General features: G+C 48.4%; 1 protein-coding gene across 2 annotated transcripts in view; it reads left to right on the plus strand.

The window, feature by feature from the left end:
* Positions 1-15,306, plus strand: part of CD34 (CD34 molecule) — a 24,340-nt gene extending 9,034 nt beyond the window's left edge. Inside the window, exons 2-8 of one of the 2 annotated variants that reach the window (XM_059145510.1) lie at positions 1,847-2,029; positions 2,684-2,937; positions 4,175-4,255; positions 12,179-12,329; positions 12,569-12,621; positions 12,933-13,097; positions 13,803-15,306. In XM_059145510.1, coding sequence (XP_059001493.1) covers positions 1,847-2,029; positions 2,684-2,937; positions 4,175-4,255; positions 12,179-12,329; positions 12,569-12,621; positions 12,933-13,097; positions 13,803-13,988 — 1,073 coding nt within the window. In that variant the 3' untranslated portion in view covers positions 13,989-15,306. The other variant, XM_059145511.1, reaches the window with a different exon arrangement.
* Positions 15,307-17,253: the final 1,947 nt, after the last annotated feature.

The following is a 17,253-nucleotide window of genomic DNA, read 5'->3' on the forward strand; positions in this document are numbered from 1 at the left end:
GGAGGGAGGCAGATATGGGAGCGTGAGACCGCTCACCGATTTTAAGGGCAGCATTCTTGGTCCCAAGTGAATTACAATGAAACAAAACCCTAATTTCGCTCTGGATGCTGAGGAAAAGAAGAGGTGTCATTCTACATTACTATTTACCTGGAAACCCCCCAAAATACAGACCTAGATCTTAATCAGGAAAATTTAAAAATAAGCTTTGGGTGGCCTGGGATCCTCAGGCATCTTTCCTTAAGGGTGGTGCTGCTGGACGCTGACCTCTGGGTACCAAGTCTGTCCCCAACGTTCCTAAAGCCCAACAAGAGTAGAATAGAGGCCCTCAGTCTTATCTAAGTACTCCCAAGTTATCAGTTAGCTTATAAATGAAATATCCTCTAGTCCCTTACCTCAAAAAACATACCTTCATGGCCTTCTGGAAGGCCAAGTTTGAATTTGGGACCCTGTCGGTCTCTGAATTCAAGGCCACAGTGTGGCTGAGCAGGAAGAGATGGCCTTTGGTCCCAGCGTGTCCTTCTGGCCTTTTCCCCCACAAATCTGGCACACATTGTGGGGGATCTTGCATGCAAGTGATGCACAATCACCCACATGCTTCACGTGTCCCCCTTCTTCCTGAAACAGCCACCTCTTGCCCACCCTCATGCCTTGGAGGTGCATTCACCCTCTGAAGGATGGCAACTGGGAGAAAAGGCCCCTTGAAGATCCTCAAGTGGGCAAAGAGCCATTTGGGCAAGAAGTTCTAGGAGTTCTGGTCCCCACCGTATAACCTAGAAGAGGTTGGGTGCTGGACTCCTCATGGTTTGGGGCAAGGCAGTAGGAGGAGGAACAAAATACAGACTTTAAAGCTCAGGGTCCAGTCAGGAGGCTTCTCCTCTCTGGGTGTAAGGATGGCACTGGGAGGTGCCCCAGCAAACACAGAAGGGCAAGGACCCTCAGGAAGATCTTCAGAGAATAATTAAATCCAGGAACAGTATGCTATACCAATTCAACATTTGTTGTTCATTTTCCCAACAATACATGGAGGGAAAGACACTTACTCTTGAGATGGGTAAACTGAGACACACACAGAGACACACAGGCACACGCATTAAACTATGTGGTTATTGGCAGAGCCAGAACTAGGCTTTCTTCCCACCCCATTTGATGGGCAGCCAGGCCTTATGTTCTCTAATCCATCCACTGGATTCCTAGGTCAGAGCTTCTTGAAAGAAATCTTGGGGCCGGGGGGTGGCCTTCTGAGTTCCTCAACAAAAGACATGGAAAGGAAGGGTTTGCAGACCATAAGGGAAAGAATGGAGGGAGTTTGGGAGTGGGAAAGCCTTAGACTGAGAGAAGCTTTTTAAGGGGGTTGCCTAGAGATGGCATGACTCTAGTGATTATTCCAAGACTGTATTACTCTAGGGGATAGAGAGCAACAGAAGAGAGGAAGACCCATTAAAAAGGAAATAAAGGTACTTCCTCTCCTATAGTTTAGATCTCTGTGATATTTATTCAGATAGAATTTGATATTTTAATATTTTATTTAACATGTTACAAACATTGCCTTATATTCTCATGTGGCTTTAGTTTTTTTTTTTTTCCACAATTGTTTATCTGTGATGATTACGGTATGTGAAATGCATCTAGCATTTATCCTGTTGTAATTCATTTAGCTGCTTTCCCCTCCTATAAATAGTACCATATTAGACACTTGGTGCATGCAAGCTTTTCCTTCCTTATTTTCCTAGGGAAAATCTAGTAGTGAGAAATTAGTCACCTGTCCAGAAGGATATTCTTGATGTCATGATGTCATGAGACTCCAGGATGATTTCGGTTCTGACTTGTCCTCCTTGTTTCTTTATAGCCTCTGGGTTCACAACTGTGGAAAACATAACTTCTATTACCACACATTCAACCCCCCAAGAATTAACTTCAGCTGTTTCTGCAAATGTATCCAACCAGGAAACCACCACACAAAGTCCTCTTGGAGATACCACCCCGCTCTCTGTCTCTCAGGACACCAGTGGGACCACAACAGCCATCTCAGGTAAAGTGCTTGTCTCAGGCCCCAGAGGGCTGCTGCTGGTGCCTGGGTAAAGCATTAGGATATTGCCACCACCAGGCCTGCTTCCCCCCACAGATGGAAATACGCAAGCCCCGTGAAATATGATTTGTGCGTCATGCTTAGGGGACCCTGAAGTAAGTTCTTGATGATTCTCCTATAGTGACAGCTTGCTCTCGGGCAGCTTTGGCAGCTAGTCCTGATCAGTCATTCTCCTTGTACTCTGCTCTCGTGCTGAGTTCACGTTAGTGATGAAATAAGGATCAGATGAGGACTCCCTAGAAATCTCTAATCTCTTCAGGTTCAAAGTGCTTTTTGACTTCTTTAGGGTAGATCAGAATCCAGTTCAATGTTAGAATCCCAAAAGAACCTCTAGTAATATTCTCAGTTATAGCTGTGGTTCCAACAGCTGGCTTGAAATCACTTTAGTAAGGGTTAGGACATGAAGTAGCTCTTAACTTCCCAAATTCCCTTTTCTGGGAAGTCCATGCCAATATCATTCTCTATAAGATTTTAATTCAAGATGGTGAACTGAGATGTGTGTAGGTGTGTGTGTGTGTGTGTGTGTGTGTGTGTGTGTGTGTGTGTGTGTTTATGCACACATGTGCACATGTACACTTGTGTTTTTGTCTATTTCAGAGACTACAGTCAACATCACATCTACCTCTGAGATCATCCTAGTGTCTGAGACCATGAACTCTACCGTCCAGTCACAGACCTCTTTAGCTACCACAGTAACTTCTATCCCCACCAACTTTTCAACTTCAGCTATGACCTTGCAGTCCAGCCTCCCACCTGGAAATGTTTCGGATCCTCCATACAATAGCACCAGCCTTGTGACATCCCCCACTGAATACTATACCTCCTTTTCTCTTATCCCAAGTATCATCAAGGTATGTGAATTGGGCCAAAAGTGGCAGATTGCCCCCTCACTTCATATTTATGCAGACCCTCTCTTCCTGTCAACCTCTTTTCATCCCAACCAGTGAGATTTGGTTCATGTACCAATTAATAAGGTAAATATGCAGCTTAGGAGTGCCTGGGGGGCTCCAATTCTTGATTTCGGGTCAGGTCATGATGTTGGGACTGTGGGATCGACCCCCATGATGGGCTCTGTGTTTAGCAAGGAGTTGATTGGAGATTCTCTCTCTTCCTCTCCGTCTGCCCCTCTCCCTCCTCAATGCTCTCTTTCTGTCTCTCTAAATAAATATATATATATTTTTAAGAAAATAGGCAGCTTAAATATTGCTGGAAAGGATAGACAGGGAAGAGAGGAATAGAGACAGGTAGCTGATCTATATTTTAGGTGTTGCATTTCTAGGGAATAGAAAGTCGGGGTGGGGGGTTTCTTGGAGGTCTGCTGTGGTTCTTGCTCGTACCCTTGGTCTGGGCTTTGACCAGGGCACCATCTTCCTTTGGGCATATTTGGAGACCATATTCCATTTAATGGGGTGACTTTTCCAAAAATGTTTAGGACAACTCCCATTTCCTGCATGTGAGAGGGTTTGACAGTATGCTGGGAATAGAGAAGCCATGAAGAACTGGGCAGACCAGGGATGATGAGCTCAGTGTTGGGGTCCGTGGTTGTCAACAGCTTTCAGCAGGAAGGGGAGAAAACATGGGGGCGTGGAGCCTGAAGGCAGGCATGAGGAACCTGTCTGGGTTTCTATTTTTAAAGGAGCCAGACGAGGAATCTGGAGAGTCCTAGGGGCCAAGAAGAAAAAGAATGTCACCAGGTTCTGCCTGGCTACCCCATTATCTGTTTGCTTACATGGCCTTACTTGCAAGTATATAATCCATTGCAGGGAAAACAGCCCCAGTGGGAAATGTTTTTCCCCTCTTCCTTTTCTGTACCATCCAAGCTAATGTTTACCAAGACTGCAAATAGCTACTTGCTGGCAAGCCTGGGCTAGTAACACAGGTTTTGACTATCTGATGGGGATGGGAGTGAGACGGAGGAAGGGAGGAACACCATTATATAGCTCTAGTCCCCTAACATCTTTAAATTTCCTTTTTCCTAAAACCCCTTAAGAGAGTACCTCACAGAAACTAAATTGGAAAAGCGGTAGGGGGAGGGAGAGTGGGGAGCAAAGATACTGGCTTATTTACTTTGTTTTTGTTTTAATACAGGGAGAAATCAAATGTTCCCAAGTCAAGGAAGTGAAATTGACCCAAGGTATCTGCCTAGAGCTAAATGAGGACTCCAGCTGTGTAAGTCAGACTCCCTCCATCTCACCTCTATCCTTTCCTCCTCCCTCTTCTTCCACAACCCTTTCTGAACATCCTTAAGCCATCTTGGACTGGATGAGACTTGGGTGGAATGGGGAGAATTTAGCTTGGTCAGGCACTTTTCAACACTGAGCTTTTGGGTTTAGGGAGTAAGAGGCCCCCTCTGGTGGGCAAAGAAGGCAAAAACAATTTTATTTAAATTTAGTTACCTTTTTCCCTCCTCTTGAGTACATTGAATACGTACATTGTCAGATTTAAGTTTACTTTTGTGTTAAGAAAGTCTTTAGTGAAACATAAACCAGTAACTTAAAATACCAATTTAGTATTATAATTGACAAATAATGTTTTAATCTATATAGAATGTCTTTATGCTGTAATGCTGTATTTTCCATGTAACTGATTTTCCTAACATTTATTGAATGATCCCCTCCATTGTTGATTGGAATGCTGGTTTGTTTTCTTTTTTTTTTTTTTTTCAAGCGTCTATTAAATTTTTATATGTACCAGGGCATATTCTTCAGAGCTATTTTATTTGTTTGATTTGTCTTTTTTGCTTATTTAAATTTTTAAAAATTATCGTCCTTTTACATTATAGTACTTTAAATATACATCTAGGCAGGTCGTTGCTCACTACACTGTAAATAAAAATGTATTTTTTGTCTATTCTTTTAGAAAAACTTCAGAAACATCTTGTCAAAATTAAAGAAATTTTTTTTCATTGGAGCCACTATAAATCCCTCTGTATTTTTCTGGTCTACTCTTGTACTGTTCAGCATATTGACTTTTTAGTTTTTAAAAACTAAAAGCTATGTTTTTTCCCTGTAGGTTTTATGAACTTTTTAAAGTTATTTATAATATAGATTCCCCATTAACTATTCTAATTGATCACTGGTGGTATATTAGAAAGTTGAGTTCTGAAATTTATCTTGGGTTTAGCCTTTTTCTTTAACTTACTTGTTACTTACAAGAGCTTTCTAGTTGATTCATTTTGTTTGTAAGGCCAGCTGTCATGTTATCTACCACTGCCGCTGTACATTGTTTTTCTCCTCCCTCTTAGTAGTTAAACCTTGTTTCAGTTTCAGGTCTTATTGCATTGGTAAGACTATACAGTAAGGCATTAACTTTTAATGGTGATAGCAGACGTCCTTGCTTTGTTTCAGTAATCTTTCCTGACAGTTACAATTTCCTCAACTAAGAATGGAATGACAGGACTCTTCCTATTAAACTTGTAGGAAAAAACATTTCCTTACTGGTTGGGAATCCATTTAAGGGAGCCATGTATGTAGTGTGTGATTGCATAGATTGGAAAGGACCTGGGTGGACTATAGTCTGTAGAAAACATTCGGTTAGTTATTTTGTCCATTCTGACTACCCGTTTTACCTGGGATTATCGGTTAGGTCATTCTGACTCACAGATCTTTTAAAATTATACCTAAGGTCTTTATTTAGCCTAGGACTTTAAAAAAAACAATGGGAATTGCAAAGACACAAGTTCACACAATAGACTAACAAGTGCAATTTGCAAAACAGTGAACTTAAACATGAATGTACAATGTACAGGTAATACTCTGTTTCTGATACTGATTTTCAACTCTACTTATTTTTTTTTAATTGCCAAACCCTTTGGTAATTATAGCTTTAAAAAAGTGAGTTTTGTGTGTGTGTGTGTGTGTGTGTGTGTAATATCCTGGTTAAGCACTTATTTTCCTATGCCAGAATGCTGCTTCTTTGTCCCACCGATTTAGAACTAATTGCTGAGCATTCTAAGCATCTGTCCATTGTTCTTTTTTTTTTTTTTTTTTTTAAGATTTATTTATTTATTTATTTATTTGACAGGCAGAGATCACAAGCAGGCAAAGAGGCAGGCAGAGAGAGAGGAGAGAGCAGGCTCCCTGCTGAGCAGAGAGCCTATTTCGGAGCTGGATCCCAGGACGCTGGGATCATGACCTGAGGCGAAGGCAGAGGCTTTAACCCACTGAGCCACCCAGGCGCCCCTGTCCATTGATCTTTGAGGTTCACATTTAACTAGGGTCATCATTCAAGACAAGTGCCGGAAACTTACTGCTATTCCAGAACCAACCCCTCTTATTGTGCTGTGGTTGCTTTCTCTCTGTATTCTTTACTGTCTCCTCTATTCAGGCCACAGCTGAGGTCTGTGCTCCCTTCTGAGATCTGGGGAGGCTCTGTGTAGGGATGAAGAAAGGCAGCAAGCCCTCTGGCATCCTGAGGAAGGCTTCTGCCCCGCTCATGATGAATGAGCTCTACGGTAGCACCTGATCCTGCTACCGGTTCCCTGGTCCCTTTGCCACTGCTGGTCCCCCTTTCTTCCTGAGGGCTCCTCTGCCCCAGCCCCTAAGCAGCAGTACCTCCAAAGCCGCCCCAAGGTAACTTTTCCCCAGTCAGCAATCCTTGCTCAGAATCTTGGGCCAAAGTTCCCGACTGTGTTTCAGATTCCTTTTCCTTGAGTCCCAGTGCGCGCTTGTCTATGATCAGTCTGTTCCGGGGGCTGTGAGCGGCATGGTGCCTGCTCCTTTTCCTTGGGTTGCATTTGTACTCTTAGCATCAGAGGGCCTCAAGGCACTGGTTCTAACCGTGGGAAACTCAAGTCCTAGTCACAGCCTAATGAGAAGCATGAAGGACTTGAATTCCTATAGCATCGTGTCCTTGAGTACTTGGGTCATGTTGGCTGCTCCTGTATCAGGGGTAGTGTTACCCATGACAGAGCTATGGATGCCTGTTCTCAGCCCTCCAGACGCTCGCTCTGCACTGGGCCGCACGGAGGATTTGACCTGGCAGCGCTCACTGTGTGTATCAGACAGACCTATCTTCTGTCCGTGTGTCTGCAGACACTTATTTCTCAGCCTCTCTCCTTTTGCTCCTCAGCCTCACCTTTAGACAGAAATCACCAGCTGGGGGAGGGAAGGCAACCCCATGCTCTTCTCAAGCACCTGCTACCCCGTCTTCAGGTCCTCATTAGCAGCCCCTGTCACTCGGAGTCTGACTTTCATTCTCTCTGCCACGGCGCCAGGGCAATTTAGTTTTTGTGGTTATGGTTTCCCAAATACTTACCAAAATGTGAGATGACTTTGTTCTCTTAGACTCTACCCCTTTATCCAGGGGGGAATCCACCAAGAAAATTTTTAGTGGTGGCAAAGTACACATAACATAAAACATACAACCTTACCCATTTGTAAGTCCACATACCGTTCAGTGGTATTAGGTGGTCTTAAGAACATCCACATTGTTGTGCCATCTCCAGAACTCTTCATCATCCAGGGCTGAAACTCTACACACATGAAACCACCTCCTAGGTCCTGGCCACCATCATTCTACTTTCCGTCTGTATGAATTTGATGACTCTGGGTACCTCACGAGAGGGGAGTCATACAGCTTTTATATTTTTGTGACTGGCCTTTCTCACTTAGCATCATGTCCTCAAGTGTCAGAATTTCTTCCCTTTCAAGGCTGAAGAATATTCCATTGTTCATATAGACCATATTTTGTGGATCCTTGCATCTACCAAAGAATTCTGAGATTGCTTCCAGCTTTTACCACAGTGAATAATGCTGTTGTGGACGTGGGTGTACAAATATCTCCTTAACACTCTGATTTCGTTTCTTTTGGTTAGATACTCGGAGGTAGAATTGTTGCATTATATGGTAAATCTATTTTTAAGTTTTCTAAGACTTGCCATACTGTTTTCCACAGCAGCTGTGCTGTTTTGCATTCCAACCAACAGAGCACCAGTGTTCCAATATGTCCACATCCTCACGAACGTTTATCATGTTTTTTATACAGTAACCATCCCAATGAGCAGGAGGTGGTATCTCCTTGGGATTATGATGGGCATTTCCTGATGATTGGTGATGCTGAACATCTTTTCATGTGCTTACTGGCCATTTGCATATCCTCGTTGGCGAAATCTCTATTCAAGCCATTTGCCCAGGAATTTGTTTTTGAGAATTACCTTTCTTTCTTCCAAGCCACATGTGTTTCTATGCCGAGGCTGTACCTACTCAGCCAGCTCACATCACCCTTATTCTGTCACATTGACTCCATCGAAGGCAGTTTGCTTCCAGCCTCCAGATCATCTCCCCCAGCCCACGCCTTCCTTGCCCTCTGCCCAAACACTAAAGGTCAGTTTCCGTGCAGAAAAAAATAACTTACAGATGGAGTACAGATGAAGACAGTGTGTGTGTGTGTGTGTGTCTCTTTTTTTAAAGAATTTTATAAAGTTTTTTAAAATCAATTTATTTATTTAATTTAATCTAATAATTTATTTATTTACTTTATCTCAGAGAGTGAGAGAGCAGAAGCAGGCAGAGTAGCAGAGGGAGAAAGAGATGCAGGCTCCCCACTGAGCAGGGAGCCTGATGTGGGGCTCAATCTCAGGACTTTGGGATCATGACCCTAGCCAAAGGCAGTTGCTTAACCAACTGAGCCACCTAGGCACCCCAACAGTATGTCTCTTGCAGAGAGCCTGAGATCTAGAGACAGCCTAACTCCTTGCCCTTGGCCTGCTGCCCCCTTGTTGTGTGACTTGTAGCAGGCCCTTCACTCTAGTCGCTAAATGAAAACAAGGTTTTGCCTCCAATGTCAAACTCACACCCTAATAAAGTGGGAGAGAGAGAGAGAGCGAGAGCATGAGAATTGATTCTAAAATCTCAGCACTGAAAACCCTTAAGGCTCATTTATAAAAATACCTGTCCCTCTCCTCCCCACTCCAGTGCTTAACATGCTTCTTTAACATGTTAAAAGTTTGAGGTTGCTACCAGGAAAGGTTAGCTGGCTTTATTGTTGTCCGTATTATTTTTGCAAAGTACCATGTGTGAACAGATGTGGCTAGGGGCTCACAAATCTGATTCTCATGAGCAAAATGGCAAAGGCTGTGGCTTCCTCCTGCCCACTCTCCCATGATATCTGCCCACAGCCTCTCTGGGGGGAGGATGTTTATTTCAAGCTTCCGGAGAAGCATTGTGCTTTGTTCAGGATCCACCTGCTCCTCTCCAGCCCCGACACAATTCACTGATGCCGCTGGACTCCAAAGTGGGAGGCTGGCCTCTGTTATTCCCTTGAATTCAGTCCAAGAAACTAAGCGAAGGGTGGAGGGACCCTGTGTGGAGGCCAAACCAGTTGGGACCTTAAGTTGAACAACAATTCAGTGAGTTCTTTTGTTTGTTTGGTGCTATGCTTAGGGCAACCTGGGTTCAAAATGATGGAATTACGTAATGTACACCCACTCCCCCAGCTAAGGAGCCTTACAGTCTAGCCAGAATGAAAGAACTCTGACTGTAAGGCAGAATATAATCAAACCTCGAAGTGTGGATTCTGGGGGATAGGGTGTGCGTAGTGTTGCTGTTATTGAATAGTAATCGTACTATGCGGTTTGTCCAGTGTCCCCTTAAGTTCTACACACTTTGTGCGCTGCTCTTCCTACAACATCTCCTTGGTCACAACTCAGTCTTCAGCTGAGGAAACTCCCACTCAGACTAGCTGCATGACTTGCAAGGAACCTAGTCAACAGCAGAGGCAAGGTTGATGCCCAGTCTACGCAAGATAGGACCACTTCATGGAGGAGGTGGGAGTCTTGAAAGATGGAGAATCCGAAGGAGAAGGTGGTGTCCTTCCATCTTCTCATAGCCAAGGTTGTGAAGGTCACAGGCTCTCACACACTTGGGCTTCCCTTGTGGTACCCCGCACCCCCGCGCCATCTGAAGGCCTGTCCCTACCAGCTTTTCCAGCACAGTTTCCCCATTCTCCAAGGCTTACTTTGTCACATTTCTGCTAACCCCAGACCTGATGTGTGCTCACCCTCCTCTGAATGTCCAAGCACTTTATGGTCCCTTTGTTGTGGTGCCTATCATGGAACTAGCTCTGTCACCTGTCTCTTTGTGCCTCAGTTTCTTCATCTGTCAAATGGGGAGGATGATAACACCCATCGCAGAGGGTTATGCAAAGCCTAAGTGAGTCAGTACATGTAAAGCACTCAGAGCAGCGCTGGAGACGTAGTAAGCGTCATGTATGTTCACAGCCAGGCACGCAGACTGAGAGCCCTGACCCTGGGGCGTTCATAGCTGCCCTCCCCCCACCACCACCACCACCCCACCACGCACTGGATATATGTGCAGAGATTTTCCCACAGCCTCTTACAATCCGGCTTCCCACGTGTCAGAAGAGGTGACTATGGTTGAGGTGCAGCTTCTTAAGATTCTGTGGTTTGAGGAAGTTTGTGCCATTTTGTGTGGCTTTGTCTAGATTGTGCAGGAGCCCTTGTCCCTCTGCCTCTCAGGCAGGAGACGTACCTCAGCCAGAGACTCCAGAAGCCCAGAGTCACCCAGGGCAGGACTTCTGTCCTCCTCATCCAGAAGGCATGGTTGTGTGTGTGTGTGTGTGTGGGGGGGGGGTGCTCACAGGGGAGCAACAGAAGGCTCCCCGAAGAGAAAGGGGCCTAGAGAAGAAGGAGACCAACCGCGCGTCCAGACTGCCCACGGCAAATGCTCTTTGTAAGAACCAGATTTTTCCAGAAACAGGGCCTTTATCCAAGTACTTCCTGAAAGACCTTTGCCTCAGGGGTGAAACAGTAGTGGCTCGAGAACTCATTTTTCTGTGACCTTGGCTCTTGAGGGCCTCCTGAGGCTCCCTCTGGACTCCTGCCTCTCAGACGTGGAGGTGAGCTGGCGCCGCTCTTCGGGCCTCCTCCTCCGAGCCCAGGGAGCTGCTCTTCGACTCCCTTAATTCCAGCTGAGGGAAGAAAGCTGGGGCCTCGATCCAGTCCCGACTTTGCCTTGTGCAGGAGCAAAGGAGCCTGGCTTTCCTGCAGTAGGAAAATACCCAGGCCGCCTTCCAAGCCGGGAGCGCCCCAAGGCGCGGCGCGGCCCCACAAACAGGAAGCGCGCCCCCCGGCGGAGGCTCGGCGCGGACGCGTCTCACACGCGCGGGCAGTTTTCCCCGAACAGGAAAGCTGGCGGAGCTGCTCAGGCATTTCCTCCTCGCCATCTGCCGTCCGGACGGAGCAGAGAGTCTTGGTTTCGGTTCCTTTCCTGGGCGGGGCGGGGTGGGGGGCGCCCTGACCAAGGCTGCTGGAACCCCCCCCCCCACCCCACCCCCCCGCGCCCCGGGACGAGCGGGGACAGGGAGTTGGAAGGGCACAGCCGCTGTTTGCGATTCATCCCCGGCCGGGGACTCGGCTGCCCAAGAACACGTGAGGGTGTGTCCGCAGGGGGCTGGGTTCCGGGGTCCGAGAGTCAAACCCGCGACCCGGGGAAACCTGTGACCCTCAGGGACAGCTAGGCTCCAGGCCGCTAATGAGGAAAAGGGGGTGTTGGGAAAATTCCGCTTCAGTCTGACTCAGGCTCTGGGCGAGCCCCCTGGGGGGAGGAGGGAAGGGCCCGCGGATGCCACGGACTCTCTAGCCAGAGATTTGTACTCTGTTCCTCACTTCCCTGGGGTTTTCCTCCAACATTCCGGGCTGTTGTAACCTTGAAACAAAGGATTTTGCTCTTTGTCAGTTACACCTTGTTCCTATTTTCTGGTCTTGGCAATTTCTTCTGAATTTAATTGGAAATACTATATGTGTGCAGAGACGGTCCTTAATAATGTTCCATGAACTCGTCCCCGGCCCCCTTACAGTGCCACCTACGATACTGAATCATAGATGTTTTGGTACTGCGAAATTCTGGAGCTTTTTATTTATTTATTTTTTTTCTGATTAGATTTTTTCCACGTATACAGTTCACAGGATTTTTTTTCCCCCTCTAGTTATAATTGTAGGGGGAAGAAAGGGGCCTTCCTATTTAGAGAGTAACAGTGTGACTTGAATCAGGATTGTTGCCTGACACTCCGGATGCAGTTCAGGGTACGTGGGTAACCTCATCTTCTGCTCGCCATTTCTCTCTGTCTTCCCAGGAGGACTTTAAGAAGGACAATGAAGAGAAACTGACCCAAGTGCTATGTGAGGAGGAGCAGGCTGAGGCTGGGGCCGGGGTGTGCTCCCTGCTCCTGGCCCAGTCTGAGGTGAGCCCTCACTGCCTGCTGCTGGTCTTGGCCAACAGAACAGGTAAGGGGTGCCTCTGCCTTGGGGCCTGGGGGGGGGGGGAGTGGGGCTGAAGTTCGAGGTTCCTGAACAGAAATCTAGTATTTGAGCTTAAAGAGCACAGGTGCTAGGGAGGGGAGCTAACTATGGGAGAGGCTCTCCTGAGATGGACTATCCTGGCCATCAGACCGTCATCTAGAACATTCCAGGAGGACACAGCCCTTCCAGCTTCTAGATTCAGCAGCCCCTGTTTCTAATTCTAGAACGTTCCAGTAAGTTCCAGCTTCTGCAGAAGCACCAGACTGACCTGGAAAAGGTAAATTCTCTAAGATGATGGACATTCTCAGAGGGAGAACTGGGTCAGGGGAATTCACTCGAGTAGGGGAGAAAGCAATTCCTTTTTCTAGACCCGTCTCTCCTATCTCTCCTTCCCTGACAATCTTTACCTTTCTGTGCCTGAACCAAAATTTTATGGTGCAGCTTGATCAAGAGATGTCAGTCTTAAATCCTGTTTAGAAAAATCCCTGAGGTCAAAGTCTTGTGTTTCTCTACTCTTTGGTCTAGCGTGGGCTCCAGAACTCACATCCCACACGGGACGGTCTGTCTTTTCTGTGTCTTGCCTTCCAGCTGGGGATCCGTGGCTTCACCGAACAAGATGTTGGGAGCCACCAGAGCTATTCCCGCAAGACCCTGATTGCACTGGTCACCTCAGGGATCCTGCTGGCTATCTTGGGAACCACTGGCTATTTCCTGATGAACCGCCGTAGCTGGAGCCCCACAGGAGAAAGGCTGGTCAGTTTAGGGGTCCAGGGTGAAGAAAATGAGGAAGATAGTGGCCTTCTGGGGCAGTCCACAAATGTCATGAAGTGGGGGGAGGAGAAATCCCAGAAAAGGTATTTCTGTGCCCTCACACATGGACGTGCATTCACGCACATTACCGTGTCAGTGGATGAGGCTGAGTGATGTGGAACAGATTAGGGAGGGGGCCCTAGGGAGGTCAGCCCACCTGCTCACTGGGGCAGTGGAAGGCTCCTCTCACCTGTTTCTGATTTTGCCTGGCATAGTTTAGCTGGGTATGACCTGAACAGGCTGCTAAATCAGCCACACTTATTTGCATGCATATTAAGTGCCCATGGGTCCCATCCAGCTCACAAGAAGGAGACACAGAGTAGGAAAATCTACTCTTGAAGTGTTCTGGATGAGGGAGACAAGGCTGGGGTTTGATTCTTGGCCTCAGCCTGCTCCCTACTCTGGGGAGGTTATCCCGTCCTGGGGACTGCCTGGTTGCTGGCGGGAGCTGGTGATTGAGTCGTGGTGGCACGGTGTGGTGCCTCTCCTCTGTCCTTTCTCCTCTAGGAGCTGGAACCCTGACTGCTCTTCAGGAAGGAAGGAGTCTGCACATGCAGCTGCAACCCCCCTCTGTCCATCCCCCTACCTTCATCCCCACCTCACTCCCCTGCTTACCAGATAATGCTCCTTTATTTATACACTGTCTAGGGCGAAGACCCTTATTACACGGAGAACGGTGGAGGCCAGGGCTATAGCTCAGGCCCTGGGTCCTCCCCTGAGGCTCAGGGAAAGGCCAGTGTGAACCGAGGGGCTCAGGAGAACGGGACCGGCCAGGCCACATCCAGAAACGGCCATTCAGCAAGACAACACGTGGTGGCTGACACGGAATTGTGACTCGGCTGGGTGGGGCGAGGCTGAGCAGGGTCTGGGGAAGGAGCCCCTCCCTGCACCTGCAGCAGGCTGCCTCCATGCTGGAGCTACCATCCCTTACATTCTACCCTTTCCTGCCGCACGCACCCTCGGAGGCCGTTCCTGGGGCCCCCGCACTGTACCAGGCCTAGGGGTTCTTTCCCCCTGGGGGACCGGGAGGTGACCCCTGTCTTTTCCACATTCTGCTCGCTAAGCCGAGAATCTGGTCTACTTTGAGCAAAGGTGTGAGGGGGAAATTCCAAAGTGCAGAGAAGCTCCCAGCGGTGCGGGGAGCAGGGGACGATCTTGCATTGTTCACACATGAGCTTCCCTCACCCTCCTCTCTGCCTTATTGAAAGAACCCCCAGGGGAAGCATGGGCTTTTCTGGGCTCCAGTTTCCTCCCAGGAGGCTTTGCCTTTTCCTGTTTCTTCCTCATGTCTGTCTTCTCCCATTTAGGGAAACCAGAGCAACCCAGTGTACCCAGTCCTTTGTAATGATATAACCAGCAAGACTTGTTGTCTTAAACTATCTCCCTTATGCCCACGCCAAGTCACTGTGGATTCAGGCACTGGCTTCCCTCCTGCTCTCCAGGCTCCCCTGAGCTCCACACCTTCTACTCCCACATCCACGTACAGAAGCCTGCCCTGTTTTCCAGCTGAGCCTGGAAGGAAGCTCCAAGTTTTGAACAATTTCTTGTGTCTGTTTGGGGAGACAGAGTAGGGGTGCATGGACACATGCATTCCTACCTTTGGGGACAAATGAGGGAGAGGGAATGGCTCAGTCCTTGTCTCTCGGGCTCACAGAGTCTCATCCTGGGCCTCGGTTTCCCCCTGTGGGTCCGAGTGGACGGGAACACGGGACCAGATCTTTGAGCCAAGCCTCTTGACCTGTGCATCTCTGAGGAAGCCCCTTGCTTGGAGGCTGGGTCCTGGCCTTATCCTCTGATCTGGATGACTTCCTCCTTCCTCCGCCTGACTCCTGGGCTGAGCTGTGGACTCAGTCTCCCAGCAGAATCCTTTCTGTCTCTGCTTCCCCCACCCCAGACCCTCACTGCTATGCACCCCCATGTAGTTAGGTCCCCTTGGCAACTCCAGAGGATCTTCGTCACAAGCCGCCACCTCTGTAGGTGGCCTGGGTTTTTATTTGCATTTTTTATTTTTTTCCAGAGGGGTGAGCAGGGATCCTGGTTTCAATGACGGTTGGAAATAGAGCTTTCCAGAGATAGGAAGATTGGGTGGATTTTATTTCGGAATACAAAATGGTGTGTGTAAATACTGTAATTAAAGTGATACTGAGACACATCTGTTCTGTGTAGCTGTCCCAGCCAGCTGTGTCTGAATGCCACGGAGGTGTCTCAGTAAGACCAGGCTGGACTTTGCTATGATATGGAGCAAGGAGGGTGGGTAAGCTAGGAAAGAGGTGGGCCCATCTCGGAGGACACAGGCAAAAGCCAGCGTGCTGTTCTTTGACCAAGTCTCCCTCCACGCGGGGTGCTGGAGAAGGCTCACGGAAAGGCAAGATGTTTCTAGTCCTAGAAAGAAAGACCAGACCAGAGTGCAGCAGAGGCCCTCAGGATGGAGGGGGGTGTGCGGAGGCACAGGACCTGGGGCCTCTGTGAGCACGTCTCAGAGAAGTGGCACACTTTGGTCCCTGTATGCAAATAATGCATGTGCAAGAGAAGGAGCCCCATGCCCGTGGATTACCCCACCCTCTCTACCCGGAGCTGGGAGCAGAGCAGGGAAAGCTGGTGTGGGCAGCTTCTGCTCTAGAGACCTGGGGGCCAACTCCAAGAGGGAGTGGCTTCTACCTTCAGCACTAAGATACCAGCCTCACTGCAAACACATCTGCAAGGGCAGCCCCCAGAGGACCCCTGCCCCCATAGGAAGTGGGGGAGGGAGCCCTGCCAGACACTGCACAGTAGCTTCAGGAAACACTCCCAAGTGTGTCAACAGTGGCAGAGGCAGTTGGGGCCAAACAAAGGATCCTTCCATTCTTATCTGGCCAAAGCCAGACCTTTCCCTTTAGCGCTCCCCCACCCCAACTTCCCCCCCCAGATGTTCTCCAACCGCTCTCACCACAGGTTCCTCTGCAGGACTCAGGGGGCAGAGTCAGGGGTGAAGGGGCAAGGAATGAGATCTAGAACTTTCCTTAGAAGGTGAGGCTGACCCTGGGGGGTGGCAGGAAAGAGAGACAGTCATCTGGAAAGAGAAGCCATTTGACCTCCATCTAGTCATGTCCTGCCATGAGAGTGACCCGATGGGGTCTGGCAGGTTGTGGAGGGCAGGGAGAAGAGGTGTACAGGGTACAAGCTTCTGGGAAAGGTGGAAGGAGGAGAAAAAGCACCTGGGTGGTTGAAACGTGTCCAGCCTCAGGCCCAGCAACCTGCTATCAATCATTTTTTTTACCCTGAGTCTGCCCACCGATGTAGGCTTTGGGAAGTAGGGGTGTGTGTGTGTGTGTGTGTGCATGTGTGTGCGTGTGTGTGTAGAGGGTGCCGTGGCGGCTTGTTCTCCCGGGTAGCTGGACAGCTTGCTCTGAAGGACTCCTTGCTTGTTTAAAAATCAAACTTTCCCACCTTTGGCCTGAGCACCCTAGTGCAGCAATGGCTCCACCTGCTGGCCATGCTGGGCTCCTACCACTCAATCAGTTCTCTTGTTTCCATGTGGGGGTTCTCTTCCCAGCTGCCCCACCCTTAAATAGTCCGGTAGGTCTCATACATGAGGCTCATACAACTATGAAAAGTCACCGCTGAAGAGGATTTTAGAGACACATGTAACTGAACTTCCTATGTCACATTAAAGAAAAACTAAGGCCCAGAGAGGAGACGTGGCTGGCTTGCCCAGATGCCCTGGAACTCCGGTGTCCTGCAACCGAAGCTCTTCCCTTCATCGTACTATCCCACGCTTCCACCAGGCTTCAGGGTTTCTCCAGTTGGATGTCATGAGGCTGGCGAGGGCAGGGTCAGAATAGGTTTGGGGCTTCACCTCTAGAGCCCTTTATCGACATGTGTTCCCATGCCTGGACAGCCAAGCAGGTCCTGGGGTCTTGGGACAAAGCAGAGACTGAAGACCATGGGAAGCTGTGAGGCTCGGCTCACACTGCTGTGCCCATAGCCAGCCCAGGGAATGAAGGGGAGTGTCACACAGTCCGCTGTGGAAAGCATACCCAGAAGTGTCTTCTGCTCAAGTCGCATCTGAATGGATAAACACAATTGTCCTCTGAGTCTGGATACGTGGGACATCCCTATT

This window comes from Mustela lutreola, chromosome 14 (assembly GCF_030435805.1).
Source record: "Mustela lutreola isolate mMusLut2 chromosome 14, mMusLut2.pri, whole genome shotgun sequence".
Lineage (NCBI taxonomy): Eukaryota > Metazoa > Chordata > Mammalia > Carnivora > Mustelidae > Mustela > Mustela lutreola.